General features: G+C 43.8%; 1 protein-coding gene across 1 annotated transcript in view; it reads right to left on the bottom strand.

Moving 5' to 3' along the window:
• Positions 1-20,778, bottom strand: part of CTNNA3 (catenin alpha 3) — a 1,024,091-nt gene that overhangs the window by 478,961 nt on the left and 524,352 nt on the right. Inside the window, exons 7-8 of the mRNA XM_065408662.1 lie at positions 19,477-19,557; positions 6,307-6,459 (exon numbers count right to left, since the gene is read on the bottom strand). Coding sequence (XP_065264734.1) covers positions 6,307-6,459; positions 19,477-19,557 — 234 coding nt within the window. The remainder of the gene's footprint in view (positions 1-6,306; positions 6,460-19,476; positions 19,558-20,778) is intronic.

Genomic DNA, 20,778 nt, shown 5'->3' with positions numbered 1-20,778 from the left:
GTCCCTGAAGAGGGATGGGAAAGGGGGTTCGGAGGGAGGGGTGCACAAAAATTGGAGGGTGGGGCTGACTATTACAGTGCTGAGTACCCAACCTTCTGATGTTTTGTTAGACCACACTGGGTGGAAGGGTGACAGGCAGTCCAAAATCAAAAGGGGGATGGATCCAGAGTCGAGACTGGTATGCTGTCTTTGGGCATACCTTCAAAAGGCCTGCCTGGGCCCAGCAGAGTATATGCATGAGCCCAACCGGGAAGCCGAGGCAGAAACTAGAGGCTGACAATGTTTATAGCCCTTTCCCTTTCTTTTGTAGGGCTCCTGCCTGGGAGGCGCTGGGAATCTGGGAGACTGTTGTGGCCTAAAATGCTTCTTGGAGGCTGGGGGTATGTTAATGCCCAGGGTGCAACATGTGCCCATGCAGCTTGGAGTCCATTTGTTTAGTGAACAGGAAAGTACCCTCAAAGGGGAGGTCCTGGACAGACTGCTTCACTTTGTGAAAGAGGCCCAATGACTAAAGTCATGAACAGCACCTCATGGTGACCACTGACGCCATCATTCTGGCTGCCGAGCCGGCTGCATCCAGAGCTGCCTGGAGGGAGATTCTGGCCATCCTAACTCCTGCCTTGCCTCCTGTGGCAGCGAATCCTTAAATTTGGCCATTGAGTCCCACAAGTTAAAATCATATCTCCTCAGCAGAGCCTGCTGGTTAGAGATACGTAACTGGAGGCTGCCCATCAAATAAACCTTTCATCCAAACAGGTCCAGTCTCTTAGGGTACGTCTATACTTACCTCCGGGTTCGGCGGTAAGCAATCGATCTTCTGGGATCGATTTATCGTGTCTTGTCTAGACGCGATAAATCGATCCCGGAAGTGCTCGCCGTCGATGCCGGTACTCCTGCTCCGCGAGAGGAGTACGCAGAGTCGATGGGGGAGCCTGCCTGCTGCATGTGGACCCGCGGTAAGTACTTTGTAGTTCGAACTAAGGTACTTCGACTTCAGCGACGTTATTCACGTAGCTGAAGTTGCGTATCTTAGTTCGAACTGGGGGGTTAGTGTGGACCAGCCCTGAGTCTCTTTATTTTGGGGGTAGCATTTGACTGTCCCATCTGTCCCACTCATTTGCAGCCAACACCACCAGGGACCGGGGGAGGGGGTATGACAGAGGGGGAATGTGAGTACAGGTACTCAAACCCACTTCTTCTCTACCCTTTTTGAGGTGGGGGGGCAGAGACAAAGGGGTTTGCCCAGTGCCCTGATAGGTCCCAATACTGCCTCATTAACTGGCAGGGCCAATCTGGAGAGAGCTGCTGCAGCCAGGATGTCAATTAGGCTGTGCACAGACTCCTTCAGCTCTCCAGCTTCCAGCCCCAAGTTTGCGTTGACCCATTTCAGGAGCTCTTGATGGGCCCTGAAGTCGTCCAATGGGTTAATGGGGCCTGCAACCACCTCATCTGGGGATAATGAGGAAGAGGACTGTACCGGAGGAGGGACTGCCTCCTCTTCCTCCACCACTTCCACTGGGACCACTTCTGGGACCTCAGTAACGAGGTCAGTACCGGAGTTAGGGTCTGGTGTCAGGTGGGGCAAAACAGTGGCTTGCCTCTCAGACACCACCAAGTCTGAGCGGTGGAATGGGGGTGCCGGTACCAGGGGAAATCCCCACAGGTTCCAATATTGCCACTCTATTGACCTGTGGCCCAGTGGCCAAGCGCCGGCTGGGGAGCTGGTACCGAAGTCCAATGCATAGGTCAGGTACCAGTAATTCTTTGGCAGGGCGAAGGATTCCGGCTCGGACTCTGAGAAGGATGCTTCCCTCAGAGACCATGGCAATGCAGTACCCCCTTCCGCCTCCAGGCAATGCCGGGGAACTGGTGACTGACGACGTGTCAGAGACTGCTGCAATGGGACCATGGAGCGTTTTCCTCTGGATGGTGCCATGATGGAATTCACCGCCCGTTGATCCCTTCTATCTCCGGTAGCCTTGGCAAGCAGAGGGTCTTGGGGGTGGGAGGATCAGGAGGGATATCATGTCCTTTGCCAGGACATCATGCCCTAGAAAGCCTCCAGAGTTGAAGGAGCCCATTCCCAGAAATTGGAGGTGGGTCCTAAACCACACACAGTGCTCTAGGTGGAGTTTCTGGAGCCAACAGTGGCTCTGGGGAGGATGAGTGGCCCAGTGTGGGTCTCACTGCATCAGCCACTGTCCACTTGTCCCTCTTCTGCACTGGAGAGCGCCCTCTCTTGGCACACTGTTTCTTGTGCTTCTTCCTCAGCACTGGGGATGGAGAACAGTGCTGCGAGCAGCATGGTGTTGGTGGACTGCTTCACACAGAAACCCAAGTGCTTGGCACCGATTCAGAGCAGCTCAGCTCTGAGGCTGGTCTGAGAGCTGCCTCCATGAGCAAGGCCTTCAGACACATGTCTGTATCTTTTTGATTGCGTGGTCTGAAGCCTCTGCAGATTTGACACTTCTCTTTAAAGTGAGTTTCCCAGAGACACTGTAGACAGCTAGAGTGCAGGTCAGTCACAGGCACAGGCTTGCCACAGTAGGCACATGGCTTGAAGCCCAGGGACCAGGGCATGCCCAACCCCCTGGGCGAAAGTCCCTCAATATCAGGGACCACTATTCACACTATGTACACTAACTAAGAACTATATACACTAACTACAATAACTATACAATATACTACAGAGTCCAAACCACTGGGAAAGAAGCCTTCAAAGAGCAAGCGGGATCGGTCCAAGCAACTGTTACAGGCAATAAGAAGGAACTGAGAGGGTGCAGGGACAGAGGTGTTCCTCATACCGGCACATACACGTGCAGCTCCAGAGGGCACTAGAACCGGTAGCACACGCATACGCCTAGCATGGAATGGACATGAGCAAGCACTCGAAGAAGAAACTTGGATTTCTTTAACACTGAAAAAAATTATGGACATGCTGGAATCATAGAAGTTGTGATTTTTGCCAATAATTTTCCCTGGCACCAAGCATGAGAGTTAGGATTTTGGCACTGATTATTTTTAAATAAAATTACATTTGAGAGAATGGGAAAGAAAAGACATAATTAAAAAGGAGAATTTCATAGACTTTTCAAAGTTATAAGAAAAAGCACTATTTATGCTTTAGCTTTGCAAGCCTCAAGAGTGTTCCTATAAATGTCATCCTTGCTGGATTTTGCAGGCAGGTGCATTTTTATGTGTGTGAGAACGCATGATTTTAAACAAGAATTTGAAAACTGATGCAAATAAAAACAACTCATTGGGAACCAAATAAATGGGCTTTATGCACAAGCCATCCCTGCAAAAGCTGGGTGAACAGAATGCTCTTTACACAAGCTGCAGAGCACAAGCACCGCTGCTTCATGGTCACTACTACAGTCCATTGGCCGTAGTGGCAGCTGCTGTACTGGCACTCCATTTCCAAAGGATTTTTGTAGTCACTTGATTTGTATAGTCATAGATCCAGTGGCCACACCCCTGCCTACCTCGAGACCCTCTCCTCCTTACCTGGAGAAAGAAAATACAAAACTGCCAAAAGGAAAGCATTATTTGATTTGTAGGCCTATATTTTCAAAACTTACTAGTGATTTTGGTTGTCTTAACCCTTGCATGTCCAACTCCAGACACCTTAAAGGGGCCTGATTTTCAGAGGCTGAGTGCTCTGCATTTTCTGAAAACCAGGCCACTCCAAGCTCTCTAGCTGAGTATCCAAAAATTAAAGAACCTAACACCACTAGTTACTTTTGAAAATTTAGATTAATCTTGTTGCCTGATCTTTAGATTATGTATTCATTATATTGATTACTTAAGAATCCTCAGTTATTACTTTGAGGGTTGACAGGTTCTTGCCCCAAGATCAGGCCCAGTATTATTCTAATTATTATATAGTTGGGAACCCCGATGTGCACAGTTGCAACATTCGCTCTATAGGAACTCTTTTATATTTACAAATATAGTTTATTAATACATTTAGCACAGTCACAAACACCCCAACTCAGTAAGGTAGATAGAGATACTACAGAATGTACATTTGCACATTCATATATTCATGCCATCTCCTGTAGAACAACCTGAAGTGTTAGCCATTGTCTTCCTCATCACCATCATCACCAGTGGCCATCATTCTGGCACCTCCCAAGGACTATATCTCTTTCTCCTACTGCCCCTAGGCTGGGATGCCACTTTTCTAATACGTTACGTTGACACTGCTATGCTCGATGCATATTCAGTAGGGGATTTTCCCCCTTTTCCTTATTTGTATTTCTTCACCTTACTAATGTTGGAGTGGCTTTTTCCTATAGGTTAGTATATCAATGATCTTAACTTATTATATGTCAATTCTTTTCCATCACCCTTTTGTGATTAGGTATCACATTTGTTATTTCTGTCCTGACTGGTTATTTCAGTTCTTTCCAAGTTCCAAGTTGTGGTGTACCTGTTAAGTTTAAAAGGGTATGAACTTAGGAAAGCCCCTATGCCAACCTGCTTTAATGCATCCTCTATGTTAAAGGTCACAGCCATATAAGGACCTTATGCTTTAGCTCATCATCATCTAGCTAGCTGAAAGGTCCCAAAAATATGTATGCTAACCTTGTCTTAGCTCAACATACAGGATGTGGCTTCCAGGTCTCTTGTGTTACAGCCAAAATATACTCTAATATAAACCTATTATAATAAAACAAATAATCAAGCCCATAAGAAAATAAGAAACTTATAAGAAAAGATATATAGGCAAGCAAGCAGGCTAGCCTTAGATGCATCTCATGTACCTGTTATGTACATCAGTTCGTTGCCAGGACACTTCTGTGGTTGACTCATGTACCTGTGGTCAGAACTTCCCCCTTAAACTCTATTTTCAGCTCCCCAAATACTTGGGGTTTTCCATTGGGCCGTTTATCTGTGCAAAGTTTATCTGTTTAAAGTGCATAAACCTCAAGCCTTATGCTAACTTGCTGAAGCTAATGTCTTACTGGATGAAGGCCTGTAGGTTTCTTGCATTCCTGCTGAATAGAATGCAAAGCAATAAATATAATAAAGGCAAGCTAGCCCACTGGGCTACAGTAGCAGGGAATATAACAAAGGCAAACTAGCCCACTGGGCTACAATCTCTAGCTTTTAATTTTATTTTGTAATATCTGTAAATAAGACATTCTAGTGAACTAGAGAATGACACATCTAGCTTTACTTCCTAATTACAGGAGTACATGAAGAGAGAGACAAATAAAATATCCCAATTCCACTTTAGCCATCTCTTTAATCATCTGCAGATCAGCCACGACTAATGATTTGGTTCTGAGACAAATAGTTTTACTGAATAATTTTTAGCCACACAGAAAAATCATTGATTTTTAACCAAGTTTTACATCATTGACATTGGATACAAAAGGAAAAAGCAGCAGCTCACCTGTTGCATGCATCTGAGATTACATTGCTTTGAGAACCCTATTTGGGGCATTTCCAGTGTTTTAGTGTTTAAAGCCCCAGTGCTGCACAAGCACAAGTAACTTTATCTATGTGAATAGTCCCTTTGAGTATAGTTACTCATGTACATAGTGTTTACAGGATTGGGTCTCAAAGTCCCAATCAATTCTATTCAGCACATTTACCAAGTAATAGAAAATAATGTTCTTACATTTTATATATAAAATTATTCCACTCTGAATAAAATTAAACTTATTTTTGCATATATTTGAGTATATTTTTAGGACCAAATCCTGCAAACTGGTACACACATACAGATTCTTATATCTGTTCCAGGGTCCACACAACCACAGGCATCTACCCACCATGGATCAGTTTTCCAGGAACATGGCTTTAAACTTCAGGTCAAGTAACAAGTCCTTGATCAGGAAGTTTGATTATACATTTCACATTATGCTGCATGTTAGAGACATTAAGGATGAAACAGTTCATAAATAACTAACACTGACTTGTGGCTTCCAACAGTCCAGGTAGTAGAGTTCCAAAATATTTCAAGTTATTGTTTCTTATCTTATTAGCATCTGATCCTACTCCTACTAAACTCCTCTTTGGGAAACCTCCCATTGATTTAAAGAGGGAAGAAAATAACTCGCTAGTTTCCATTGTCATAAAATCTCATATGAGACCAAGATCACATAAATCCAGATCTTAAAGCTATGCAGGAAGTAAACAAAGAAAGCATATGTTGTTACTGAATTTAGCTGCTGATGCATTTTGCTGAGTTACTGTGCGTAACTATGTTATCAAATCAGGTAGAAAAATGTAGTGCAGTACGAAGTCACTTATCACATATATTCAATCCAGCTGCAGATCCATGAAACCTACCTCCACAAGCCTGCTGGTGTGTTCTCGAAATATAGCAGCATATTCCTTTATTTCCTTTTCTCTTCCATTTTTAGCAGCCTCAATGAGAACTAGAAGTGGAATAGTGGTATCCAAGAAGGAATCTGAGACATGATCTATAATAGCTTTCCGAAGCTGAAAAATAAAGCATCATCTTCCTATCAGCAAATTGCATTATATTCTGTATTACAGACTACTACAGTAAATATAAAAACTACTGTATCATAATTGAATAAGATCAATATATAGTAATTGCAATCTGAACTATAAATTATCAGTACTTCTATGAATTTCTTTGTATCCTATAAAAAGGGCAATATATAAATGGAAATTACTGAAGCTACAATTTATCCACTTCAAAGATATCTGTATTTAATTTTTAGGGATAATTTTATTATAAAATATATTATTTTCACACACACACACACACACACACACACACTTATGCTCCCACTTCAGCAAGCATTTACGCAGGTGCATGAGTCCCATTGAAGTCAATGGAAGCTAAACATGTACTAAAATGTTTTGCTGAATAGGGATGGACTGTTAAATTGGGTCCAATAAAATAAATAATTTATCACTAAAATAAATCTATCCTTGTCTCCTTTGTATTTTCTCTTAAAGATCAGGCTCTATGAAAGGAGGATATTTTATTTCTGGAAGAGCATACAAGTATAATGATGTTTATTCTCATTTATACCCAATATCTTCTTCATCATGTATTGTCATAACTGTAAAATTACCCAAATGTTTTCTACCTTGTTGCAGGCCCAACAATATATTTTGATTAGCTAAATTGTATTTGGCATGGTAATTATACCAATGAGATCATTGATAAGAACATCTGATAATAGATTAATACAGCAAGGAGAATAATAAACAAGTCTGATGTCCAATTTTCTCCATTTGCATTAACTGTTCTTGAACTTCCATCTTAAATTATTAAACAAGTGTAACATTCCAGTACAAATTAGTTCTCTTAAATTAGATTTCATATAATCTTATAACTGATGTTTGGGTAATTACTCAGAGGATATTTTCTATGTTCTAAATCTAAATGAGTTCATTGTAATCATATAATACACTCTAGGAAGTACACAAATCAAAGCATTACATGGAATATAATTAACCTTATCAATTGTATTAAGTTTCCCAGTGCAAAATATGTACTTATTTGTTCTAGTCCGTTTATCAGTACATATAAAAAATGTTGATAGTAATATAGAAGACATTGATTGCAACAGAAAAGAAAAAGCATCTTAAAACTAATATTGAAGTGAAAAGGCACTAATTGGTTTGCTCCCAAAGGAAAATATTTTAATATAGCATTTTAGTTCCAATGTCCCTCTAAGAAAAAGCTCAGTGTGGGTAAGCACTCCTACGGTTAGGCAGATATGAAAAAACAAAGCCTTTCTGACGTTAATCTCCCTTTATACGGGGTAGCATACCCACAGAGCTAGCAACAGAGGAAATTTGTGCTTGCAAGGCAAGCTTTGGATATAGATTCCACTTTGGAAAATACTTGTCTATCTAAAGTCCTGATCAGATATCTAAAGTCAAAGAAAAGCATCCCATTGACTTCAATAGGCATTGAGTCAGACTGTGACATTCCTGAAAAACGTTGTTCAAGCCATTTTTGGAACTTTTTGCAATCTATCTGAAACTAGCTTATCACATAATATACATTATACGATCCCAAATCAATGGGATGCTGCACAGACATAATGTCTACACTGCACACTAAGCCCTGGCTCTGATTCAGGTTTTAGCCCACGCCCCTCTTCCTTCCACACACAAATCAGTCTGATCTGGTTCAGGAAGCACTCATGACTCAGGTCCTAGGTCCCTGCTACGGGGGGAGGATCAGACCTCAAGCCCTGCTGTAACTTGGGTCTAAGCCCTGTCATTCTGCAGCATGGATGCAGATCAAGCCACAGACCCCAGTCAGAAGGTCTGCCTAGTGCAGCATGGACCCATTAGCATGGCTGTGAATCCTGGGTCCAGGAATTGTACACACAGGTTTACAATGCAGTGGGACTGCTCAAGCATGTGCTTGGAAACACTGAGTCCACAAGCCCAAGTTCCACAGTCCCCTGGTGTAGAATATGTCTACATTGCATACTTATTTTGGTGGCATGTAGTGTACATACTCGGGTTGACCCCAGCATGCCTATAAACAGCAGTGTAGCTGGCGAGACACAGCTTAGGCAAGTAAAAACATGCCTGAAGGATGTGGGTATGTACCTGAGTACTCACCTACATGACTCTCTTCTTGCCTAAGCTGTGCCTCCCCATCTCCACTGCTCTTTTTAGCCATGCAGTGTCCTACTGCCTTAGGATGACCAGATAGCAAGTGTGAAAAATCGGGGTGGGGGTGGGAGGTAATAAGCCCCTATATAAGACAAAGTCCCGAATATCAGGACTGTCCCTATAAAATCAGGACATCTGGTGACCCTACACTGTCTCCCCATTGCCAGAGCCTTCTTCCGCTACTTAAAGAGAGTCTGGAAACAGGAAAGGCTTCTGGTGGCTTTCCCCAGAAAGAATCTGGTAGCAGGGAGCTTCTGAAAACTTTCCCTACTGCTTCCCCCCATCAAAGCCTTTCACTGACACATATAACTACATACCACAGCGTGGATGCAGCCTGCTTTTCATTTTGATGTGTAGCTACACATACACTACACGCCGCCACAATCAGTGAGTAGTGTAGAGGTAGCCTTGATGTGCAGTGTCAACATGCCCATAGGGGCCCAGCTTATCAGATCCCAATGATGTATTGGAGTCTCCATTTGCACATTCAACACCTACCTACATTTGTTTATTCTCCAGTTCAACAACTCAGAAAGGGAGAGTAAGAGTTTCAACAACAAGAGCAAAATACATGTAGACCCCTATCCTGCAAAAGCACATGCTTGACTTCATTCATGTGGCTAGTGCAATTGAAGTCAGTGGATCTACTCATCTCTTTAAAATTAAGCATGTCTGTATGCCTTTGTAGGATTAGGGTCTAAGACATTGCTATTCCAATTAAATACACGCCAATCTACTTTATTATGTTCTTTATGAAGGGAGAGGTCCTGAACTTACCAAATTTCATTACAATACTAACATAAAAAAGCCACGGCAGCTCTGTATCCATGGATGCTGTTTCATTTTCTCTGACAGATTTGTTTTGGATCAGGTAACGGCCAAATCAAGCATGCCATCTAAAAATGTGTGTATTACTTAAATTTCACTAATTTTACTGCATTTCACTTGCATTGAACTAATGCATTCACAGGACAGCCTGATTCTGCACCTATTCAATTCACAGGCAAATCTCCCACTGACTTCAGCATTGCAGGAGCAAGCCCTTTAGAGCTTGTCAGATAATATTTTAATACGTGCACAGTTCATGCTATCATGTGATGCTGTACAAGAACACCACAAATGCCACATTGCATACTAAGGTCCCAGTCCCGCATAACACAGATCTCTGCATCCATACAGAGTTTCATCAAAGTTCCATTTTAGGAACAGGTACTATAATAACCCCGTTGATGCATAACATATCTATAGCATCCAGAAAGTTAAAGCCAGCTTTCTAATCAATACTTTATTTTATCTCGTTGCATAACTCTTCTCTTTAGCTGTTTATTGATTGATTGGCTTAATTAATCTTTCATATATGGAGTTTTTAGTTCTTGCTATACTGTGGTTCTGAGGAACTCTCTGTCCTGAAATTCAGCAAAATGAAACAGTTACTTTAAGAGAACAGAGCCACAGCCATGCCTTTTGTTGTGGTGTATAAAAACTATGAAATATTGTTGCTGTGTTTTACTTTTGCTGAGTTATATATGGCGCTTGGGTTTTAGAAACATAATTCTTATAGCACCACACAAAGAAAGGAAACAAAATCATGCAAAAACAAGGAAAGGGATAAAAAGGTGAAGAGAAAGGAAGGGGAAAAGACTGAAAGGCAAAGTCCAGAAAAATTATTTTGTGGTGTCTAAAGCAATATCAATTTCTCTTCAATATGATCATAGCAAGCAATTTTTTCTATACTTAAGGGATCTGTTTCTAACTCTTACCGTCTATGAGGCAGAACACCATGAACTACATTATAATATTGGCAGAAAGGCAAGCAGACAAAGAAGAGCAGGCACAATCATTGTGGTGATTGTTACTGGGACAGTAAACGTATCATATTACACAATGAAAAGGAAAGATGTTGCAGACACCATAAGCAGGAGGCAGAGAAAGGGTGACTTTTGGCAAACTTTTTTGTTGCTGTTGTTTAAGGTGTAAGGTTTTCCCCTTACGAAGGATTTGGATTTGGTTACTGAAGCATCAGAGGAGGCAAAAATGAACATATGTAAAAGTATAGTTTATACTGTCCTCAGAAGGTAAAGAAGGAATCTCAGCATGTGTGTGTGATGCTATTAGAACCAATGTTGTGATGAGTGTGGAAAACTGCTTTCTCACTTGCAACATTGGCAAAAGACTGAAATAAACAGAGTAATTATTAATGAGGGAATCTCTTTTCCCTGTTTCAAAAGGACATTGGCAATGAAATCTGCAGTGTGTGCAGAAAAGCTATCAGTAGATAGGAGACGGGGACACACATGGGAACATCTGCCCTAAGATCCCTTCCAGAAAATAACTAAAACAATAACCATAGGCAAAACATCTGTGCAAAGCACAACAGATCATCCACAAGTACAATGGGAAAGAGCTGGGATGGGAGTATTAACACTGGCAATATTTCAAGATACGTAGCAGGAGACATTGGAATCAGTGTGCCATCAAGAGGCTTTTTTTTTGCTTCTGTCTTCACGAACAAGGTCAGCTCCCAGACTGCTGCACTGGGCAGCACAGTATGGGGAGAAGGTGACCAGCCCTCTGTGGAGAAAGAAGTGGTTCGGGACTATTTAGAAAAACTGGACGTGCACAAGTCCATGGGGCCGGATGCGCTGCATCCGAGGGTGCTAAAGGAGTTGGCGGATGAGATTGCAGAGCCATTAGCCATTATTTTTGAAAACTCATGGCGATCGGGGGAGGTCCCAGATGACTGGAAAAAGGCTAATGTAATGCCCATCTTTAAAAAAGGGAAGGAGGAGGATCCAGGGAACTACAGGCCAGTCAGCCTCACCTCAGTCCCTGGAAAAATCATGGAGCAGGTCCTCAAGGAATCAATTATGAAACACTTAGAGGAGAGGAAAGTGATCAGGAACAGTCAGCATGGATTCACCAAGGGGAAGTCGTGCCTGACTAACCTAATTGCCTTCTATGATGAGATAACTGGGTCTGTGGATGAGGGGAAAGCAGTGGATGTGTTATTCCTTGACTTTAGCAAAGCTTTTGATACGGTCTCCCACAGTATTCTTGCCGCCAAGTTAAAGAAGTATGGGCTGGATGAATGGACTGTAAGGTGGATAGAAAGCTGGCTAGATCGTCGGGCTCAATGGGTAGTGATCAATGGCTCCATGTCTAGTTGGCAGCCGGTTTCAAGCGGAGTGCCCCAAGGGTCGGTCCTGGGGCCGGTTTTGTTTAATATCATTATTAATGATCTGGAGGATGGTGTGGACTGCACTCTCAGCAAGTTTGCAGATGACACTAAACTGGGAGGCGTGGTAGATACACTAGAGGGTAGGGATCGGATACAGAGGGACCTAGACAAATTAGAGGATTGGGCCAAAAAAAACCTGATGAGGTTCAACAAGGACAAGTGCAGAGTCCTGAACTTAGGACGGAAGAATCCCATGCACTGCTGCAGACTAGGGACCAAATGGCTAGGTAGCAGTTCTGCAGAAAAGGACCTAGGGGTCACAGTGGACGAGAAGCTGGATATGAGTCAACAGTGTGCTCTTGTTGCCAAGAAAGCTAACGGCATTTTGGGCTGTATAAGTAGGGGCATTGCCAGCAGATCGAGGAACGTGATCGTTCCCCTTTATCCGACATTGGTGAGGCCTCATCTGGAGTACTGTGTCCAGTTTTGGGCCCCACACTACAAGAAGGATGTGGAAAAATTGGAAAGAGTCCAGTGGAGGGCAACAAAAATATATGGTTCACTCTATATGCATCCGAAGAAGTGGGTTGTAGCCCACGAAAGCTTATGCTCTAATAAATTTGTTAGTCTCTAAGGTGCCACAAGTACTCCTGTTATTTTTGCGGATACAGACTAACACGGCTGCTACTCTGAAACCTGTCAAAAATGATTAGGTGTCTGGAGCACATGACTTATGAGGAGAGGCTGAGGGAACTGGGATTGTTTAGTCTCCAGAAGAGAAGAATGAGGTGGGATTTGATAGCTGCTTTCAACTACCTGAGGGGGGGTTCCAGAGAGGATGGAGCTCAGCTGTTCTCAGTGGTGGCAGATGACAGAACAAGGAGCAATGGTCTCAAGTTGCAGTGGGGGAGGTCTAGGTTGGATATTAGGAAACACTATTTCACTAGGAGGGTGGTGAAGCACTGGAATGCGTTACCTAGGGAGGTGGTGGAGTCTCCTTCCTTGGAGGTTTTTAAGGCCCGGCTTGACAAAGCCGTGGCTGGGATGATTTAGTTGGGAATTGGTCCTGCTTTGAGCAGGGGGTTGGACTAGATGACCTCCTGAGGTCCCTTCCAACCCTGATATTCTATGATTCTATGATTCTATGATCAATCGCTTACTTAAAACGTATACAGCTCTGCTAATGAGGGAAGCACTCATCTAGGGTACACTGCACACAAGTAACTAAATGATAAAAGTGCCATGAATATCTATGGCACCATACACATATACACATAATAAATAAAAGCCACAGGAAATATTTTAAAATATTTTAACATGTTTAGAAATTCTTAGAATATACAATTCCAAAATGAGATACACCCACTTTTGAATCCGGCCTTCCCTATCTTGTTTTTCACTGAAGTTGGGTTTGTGGGATGGCTCATGATGTCCTACCAGCTAGCTGGTGACTGGACCAATGTGTCTATGAAGGACATGTGCGCTGTGTTCTACATCAGTGGTTCTCAAACTAAGGCCGCTACTTGTTCAAGGAAAGCCCATGGCGGGCCAGGCCGGTTTGTTTACCTGCCGCGTCCTCAGGTTCGGCCGATCGCGGCTCCCAGTGGCCGCGGTTCGCCGCTCCAGGCCAATGGGGGCTGCAGGAAGCGGTGCGGGCCGAGGGACGTGCTGGCCACCCTTCCTGCAGCTCCCATTGGCCTGGAGTGGTGAACCGTGGCCAGTGGGAGCTGCGATCGGCCGAATCTGCGGACGCGGCAGGTAAACAAATCTGCCCAGCCCACCAGGGGCTTTTCCTGAACAAGCGGCGGCCCAAGTTTGAGAACCACTGTTCTACATCACCTATCACTCATTAAAGCTAGTTTCAAACATAACTTTATTGTGTTACCTCCATAAAATTTTGTGTGAAGTTGAAGCACCAAAGTGATGGAATCTGTAGAACACTAGAATATTTCATTACTCGTGGGACAGAGCACACTATGGCCCTGATCTTGCCAGTTGAGCCATATGGACCAAAAACCAGCTACTGGAAAAGTCCTAATTCCATATTTCATTTGCTCTTGTAGAGCCTGAAACACCTTATGAAAACTCCAGAAACAAACCAGAGAGTAATTATTTTTATCCACTTCACAGAAGCATTGTGAGGCATAATTAATGTTTGTCATGTGCTATAATTGAAAAGAATTATTAAAGCCACATATTGGCACAGGTAGGAATAAAACTCAGGATTTCATGCCTTTCAGCTCAAGCCTTATTCCTCCACCCAATGTGGTCACGAGGTAGACAGCACCATTAATCTCCTCGTCAAGCAGTTCTTACACAACTCATAAATATTAATTTTCAAGCAAAAATGGCTTTTCAAGATTTGTTTTTTGGATAGACAAGAATAATATATGTGAAATTTCATCAATCCTGTACAAAATTTCATAAAATTACTGCAAATTTCCAAATGACATAATAAGCAAATTTCTGAAAAAAATGATACATTTATATGCATATACTTTATATGTATTGTGATGGGGCAAGGCCAGATGGCTACAGTAAAGTAGTGAGGAACAGGTATGTTAGCCCCAGGCTAAACAAATCCCTGGTACCATGGTAACCAAATGGTAGTTGCTCCAGGTTAATCAAGACACCTGGGACCAAAACTGTTGCCGGAGAATTTGAGACCCATGCTTGACCGGAGAACCCTGGGCTGTTAGCATCCCTCTTTGCTTCCACAGACCAGCGTGAGCATGCAATACCCTAAAAGCATACTTTGAGTCAGTAAAGATATTAACCCGTTTGTCTTTTGCCCGCTCGAGTGCAAGAGTTAGGGCCAGTAGTTCAGCAAGCTGGGCAGATGTCCCAGCAGGTAAACTCTCAGCTTCCACAGTATCATGAAGAGACACAACAGCATAACCCGCCCTCCTTTGCCCATTCACAACAGCACTACTGCCATCGGTATACCATTCCAAGTCAGCATTTGGGAGTGGTTGATCTTTTAAATCTGGGCGGCTAGAGTATTGGACATCTATGATTTCCAGACAATCATGTTCCTGATTTTCTGTTTCTGGTAGCAGGGTAGCTGGATTAAGGGAGGGACAGGTTTGCAGGGTAACTTCAGGGTTCTCTAACAGTTTTGCCTGGTACCGAGCAACCGGAGCCTGTGTGAGCCAAAGACCACCCTTAGTATCCAGCAGGGCTTGGACCATATGGGGAATATACACTTGCACAGTTCCTCCCAGTGTCAGTTTTTCAGCTTCCCCAAGCACTAGGGCAGTGGCTGCGACCGCCCTCAAGCATGCTGGCCACCCCTTTGCAACTTGATCCAGTTGTTTAGAAAAGTAGGCTACGGGACGTTTCCAGGCACCTAATAGCCGAGTAAGCACTCCCAGGGCTACCCCTCTCCTTTCATGCACATACAGTTGGAATGGCTTAGAGAGATCCGGCAGAGCCAGGGCTGGGGCTTCCATCAACTTCCTTTTCAAGATCTTAAATGCCCTGTCCGCTTCTGGGGACCAGTGAAAGGGGTCATGATCTGCTCCCTTAACACATTCATACAGAGGTTTAGCCCACAGTCCAAACTCTGGGATCCATATTCTGCAAAAGCCTGCCATGCCCAGAAATGCCCTGAGCCGTTTACGGTTGCTAGGGATAGGAACTTGGCAGATAGCCTCCTTTCTTTCATTTGATAGCCCCCTTTCTTCCTGCCTTATGTGAAATCCCAGATACTGTACTTCAGAGGGTGCAATTTGAGCTTTGCTTCGAGCTACCCGGTATCCTCGGAGTCCAACAAAGTTCAGGAAACTCACAGTGGCTTTGAGACAAGGGATTAGACCCACAGCAGCAATTAACAAGTCATCTACATATTGCAGGAGCAGGACTCTGTCTGAATTATTCCACTCTTCCAAGTCTCTGGCCAGAGCCTGGCCGAACAGAGTGGGGGGAGTGGGGGAATTTTTAAATCCCTGGGCCAATACTGTCCAGCAAAGCTGCTTTTTAACCCTTCGTTTGTCCTCATTATGCCTGGCAGTATTTTGCAGTTCTCACAGTTGCTTGGGCACATTCAGGCCCCCCTTTCTCTTGGTTGTCAGCCAAGTCTTAGCTGTGAACAATGTCCTTGGATAGGGCCAGCATGACTGAGCTTGCTAGCTATATTTTCCAGTTAACTCGTTCTGTTCTTTTTCCTTCTCCCTTTCTCAGCTTCTTCTAACTTACAAAGGAACCTTCCACTCTTCACTCATACACCTTTTCCCAACAATGAACACATACACATTGCCATTATACACCCTTTCAGTAACATAACTTCTATACAGAGCTTTGAAGCAACAAACCAGGACGAGCACACTCACTTTTGAGGATTCCACTCGGTACAACCTCTGGTGTCCAATAGCTTTCCTTTTTAAACCTTAAATGCCTTCTCTGTGCTTTCTTCTTAGCCTTAGCCATAACCTGATTCTGCTCCACCTCAGACAACAAGGTTCTCATCAGTATATTGCAATCATCCCAGTCAGGCTTATGGCTTGCTAGACACCCTTCAAAGACTGAAATAAACTTGCTTGGATTCGTAGCAAATTCACCTGCCTGTGCCTTAAAGGCAGCTAGGTGCACTGGGTTAAAAGGAACATGAGAGTACACAGGCACAATCTGGGCTGCACGATCCTGTGTTCCTGGACGGGCTACCACATTCTCAGTAATCAACGGATACAATCCCACCAAGGGGGTACTCTCTGGAGCCTGTGGGGATGGAGGAGCCGAAGGGGACACCGAGTCTGGCATTACAACTGTGGGAGGGTTCTGGGGTTTAGCAGCAGGTACTACCGAGTCTGTCGGAGTCAAATGGCACTTGTGCAAAATATCAGTCCTATTTCTTAATACCATAAACGCATATGCATAGAGATGTTCATTCCATTTACCAGTTCGCTGACAAAACAAAAGTAACTGAAGGATTGTGTTGTAATTAAGTGATCCTTCCGGTGGCCATCTTTCCTGGCCTTCTAGCTGATACTGAGGCCAGTCTACTGTACAGAATCTTTTTAATTTACTTCTAATCAACGGATCCGATCCAAACACTTTCCAGTTCACCAGAATGCATTCTAAGGGCGTACACCTTGCCCTGCCTAGAGTACTCTGTCCCTGCCCCATACTCTAGGGAGACACTGGGCGTCCCCAGGTCAAAACAGGTAAAGTCCCCACTGGACTGTTCCTACCTTATCCAAGGGCCCGGTTCTGCACCGTCGCCCACAGCTGCTTCTCCACTGTCCGTGTGCGTTGCACCGTTGTGCCCTCCGGGGTCGATCAAACCACGTCTCCGCCGAGGCCCCCAATGAAGTCACCGGTGAGCTCTGGGCGTCGGTCGGCGTCGTAATCCGTCGGCCGCCAGGAGGGAGGGACACCAAAACTGTTGCCGGCCCAAAGGGCCCGAGGGGGCAACAGCGGGGTTCGTTGCCCGGTGTGCTTTGCACCAATGAACACACCGAGGTGGAGAAGCAATCCAAGTTTATTCAAGAGCTCTGAATAGGCACTAGGAGACCAGCATGTCTCAAATCAAGCGCAGCACATACAAGCAAGTTTCCCCTTTTATATTCCAAGCTGTTTCTGTGTAAGCCTTTGTTCTGTTACTCCCTCTTACCCCTCCTACCCCTCCCTCCTTGAGCAGTTACAGTTAGAAAGATTCCCGTCCATATGCTTATCTTCGACCTTGTAGATTCATGTGCACGCAGTCTTTCCCTCCTCCTTTTCCCCCGCATTATCACTAAAAGTTTTGCTAGTGTGAACGAAACTGCAGCTGTCTGCTAGAAAAAGCTGACCATTACATTTCTGCTACAGCATGTAAGCAGTTAGCATGGAGGTAGGTCAAAGTTCACAAGATGGAGTTACTGTGGCTCACCTAGACCCAGAGCAGGGGAGTTTCATCGGCACTTATGGCCTTCCACTCACTCCCCCGAATTACCTGGTAGCTATGCCTAGTGACACCAACAACTGCGCACCTTAAGGCGAGCTGGCCTCACTGCTAATCCCGCTAAATGCGCCATAGGGCTAGCAGAGGCTAGGTACCTGGGATATATTGTAGGGAGGGGCATAGTGAAGCCCCAAATGAATAAGCTAGAGGAGACTGAAAACTGGCCCTAGCCGACCTGAAAGAAGCAGGTCCGCGCGTTTCTAGGTGTGGTAGGCTACTACCGACGTTTTATTCCCCATTTCACCACTAGGGCAAGTCCCCTAACAGACCTGGTGAAGGCCCAAGGTCCAGACATGGTGAAGTGGACCGATGCAGCAGAGGGGGCATTCATAGACCTTTGGACAGCCCTCTGTAATGACCCTGTACTCATAGCCCCGGACTTTAACAAGGAATTTATCTTACAAACAGATGCTTACGAGGTGGGGTTGGGGGCAGTTCTGTCGCAAATGGTGGGAGAAGAGGAACACCCGATCCTCTACCTAAGCAGAAAGCTTCTCCCAAGAGAACAGAAATACACAGTAGTTGCGAGAGAATGCCTTGCTGTCAAATGGGCCATGGAGACACTGCACTATTACCTCTTTGGCCGGCGATTTACTCTTGTGACGGATCATGCACCCCTCCAGTGGATGCAGTGGAATAAGGAAAAGAACGCAAGGGTCACCAGGTGGTTCTTATCCCTCCAACCGTTCCAGTTCCGCATACGGCACAGGGCTGGATGCCACCATGGCAACGCTGATGGTCTGTCACGAGCACACTGCCTGGCGTTCCAAGTTGCCCAACTCTATGGTGTTGAGCGGGGGGGGGGGGATATGTGATGGGGCAAGGACAGATGGCTACAGTAAAGTGGTGAGGAATAGGTATGTTAGCCCCAGGCTAAACAAATCCCTGGTACCATGGTAACCAAATGGCAGTTGCTCCAGGTTAATCAAGACACCTGGGACCAATTAAGATCCTTCTAGAAGGCAGGAGAGACGGCTAGATTGATTGGGACACCTGAAGCCAATCAAGGACTGGCTGGAACTAGTTAAAAGCCTCCCAGTTAGTCAGTGCGGTGTGGGTGTCAGGAGCTATAGGAGGGAGCTGTGCTGTTGTAGGAATGAAGTAGTACGAATCCATATCAGGTGCAAGGAAGGAGGCCTTGAGGTAATTGTGAAGAAGATATTGAGTGGGGGCTGCTGTGGGGAAGTAGCCCAGGGAATTGTACATGCCCTATTTCCAAAAAGTCAGCTTTCATAGCTGCTAAGTTTAGGGTCCCTGGGCTGGAGCCCGGAGTAGAGGGCGGGCCCGGGCTCCCCCTCCCCTCCCTGATTAATCACTGATACTGGGAGACAACAGAGACTGTGTGAGGGAGGGTTGTTTCTCCTCACCTCCCTTGCTGGCTTATGATGAAAATGGCTCAGTAGACTGTGACCCTTGACTCTAGAGAGAGAAGGGCTATGTGGAGGGTCACAGTGAGCCTCTGAGGCTAGCAAAAATCTGTCAGGAAATGCAGGACCCACGGAGTCAATGACAGAACTTTGTCACAGTATATATGCACCCAGATCCACTTCTGGGGCCTTATTCATAATCTTAGACCTTTGGGGGGTTACATATTTGTAACAACATTATAAATGCTCTGAATGAGAATTCCTCTCTTTTTTAAAAATTATAATGATATCAAAAGCAGGAAAAACAATATTTAGATAAATCTGCTTTCCCATCTTTTTGTCCCCAAGCTCTTTACCTGTCTGCGAAGGTTTCTTGTCGTCTTGCACATATTATCTATTGCAATATTCAGGGCATTACTCTTTTCTTTCTTGTCAGCCTGAAATAAACATTATAGAAAACAAAATTGTTACATATACAATTACTATTTAACATCTTTTAACAATTTCTCCATGTGTCCCCAATCCAGCAATGCACTTAAGCACTTGGATAACTAAATATGTGCTTAAGTCCAATTAAGGTCAATGGGACTTAAACATGTGCTTAAGTGTTTTGCTGAATAGAGGTGGGTTTGCATGTGTGCAAACCACCAGCTTACATTTTCAAGCATCAACTGCTAAAGTGTCATAGTGCATTCAATATGATGAATACACACTTTGCTTATATTAAGTGGAAAAATGATTACATAGATATCATATATTTTATACTTTGAATTGTTGTACTATTGCTTTTTCAATGTTGGGATACATTCCACATGATATTAGAAGCACCACAACGAATGTCCACTTCATTATCACCACACCTATGTAAACATTTTGTACTATCTTTGCAAGTGGTTTAAAAGGGCCAGACACGATACAGTTTGATAGCTTTTAAGTTGCTATAATCTACAGTATTTTTAATAATTCTATAGAACTACACTGGTGAGTTGCTAAATGTAAAAGATGTGCACTGCAAATTCAATTCATGTAATCTGTGAAAATTAGAAACGCCTTTCATCTGACAGGACATAATGAAAAAATCATCGGAGCATAGAAGACATGGAAAAAGCCTTGAGATACTTTAGAGGGTACTGTGTGTGTCAGCTTCACACTTTTAGTATAGCAGTATTCTCATTTTTTTCCCTTCAAACTATTTTTGCTAGTGCAAAGTGGTTGGATTATTATTATTTGAAATTAGTAGTTGATATTTTTACTGTATTGGCCAACACTCACTGTATATAATTTTACTCCTAGTTTATTTTGTCTAACAATTATGTCGTATTATATATTTAAGACAACACATACAGTATGTAAGGGTGCAAGTATCTTATGAAATTTATTTCTCTAAAGCAATTTGACATAGTTTACCAATCAAAATTGTATTGCTCTAGTCCAAAAGAAAGACACACATGTATTTTCCCTACTCAATTACTTAAAACATCATGAATACAGACTTCCTACAATCTGTGTAATATTTCAAGATACAGGGACAGACTCTGATTGATGTCAGTGGAGCTACACCAATGTACACCAGCTGAGATTCTGAACCATAGTATTTGAAATATACCGTTAGCACATTAGCAACTCCATTTTATGTGGACCTAGTTGAAACTCTATCT

The sequence above is a fragment of the Emys orbicularis genome, chromosome 7 (assembly GCF_028017835.1).
Source record: "Emys orbicularis isolate rEmyOrb1 chromosome 7, rEmyOrb1.hap1, whole genome shotgun sequence".
Lineage (NCBI taxonomy): Eukaryota > Metazoa > Chordata > Testudines > Emydidae > Emys > Emys orbicularis.
Note: the sequence above shows the minus strand (reverse complement) of the source record. Positions and strands in the feature narration are given on the sequence as shown.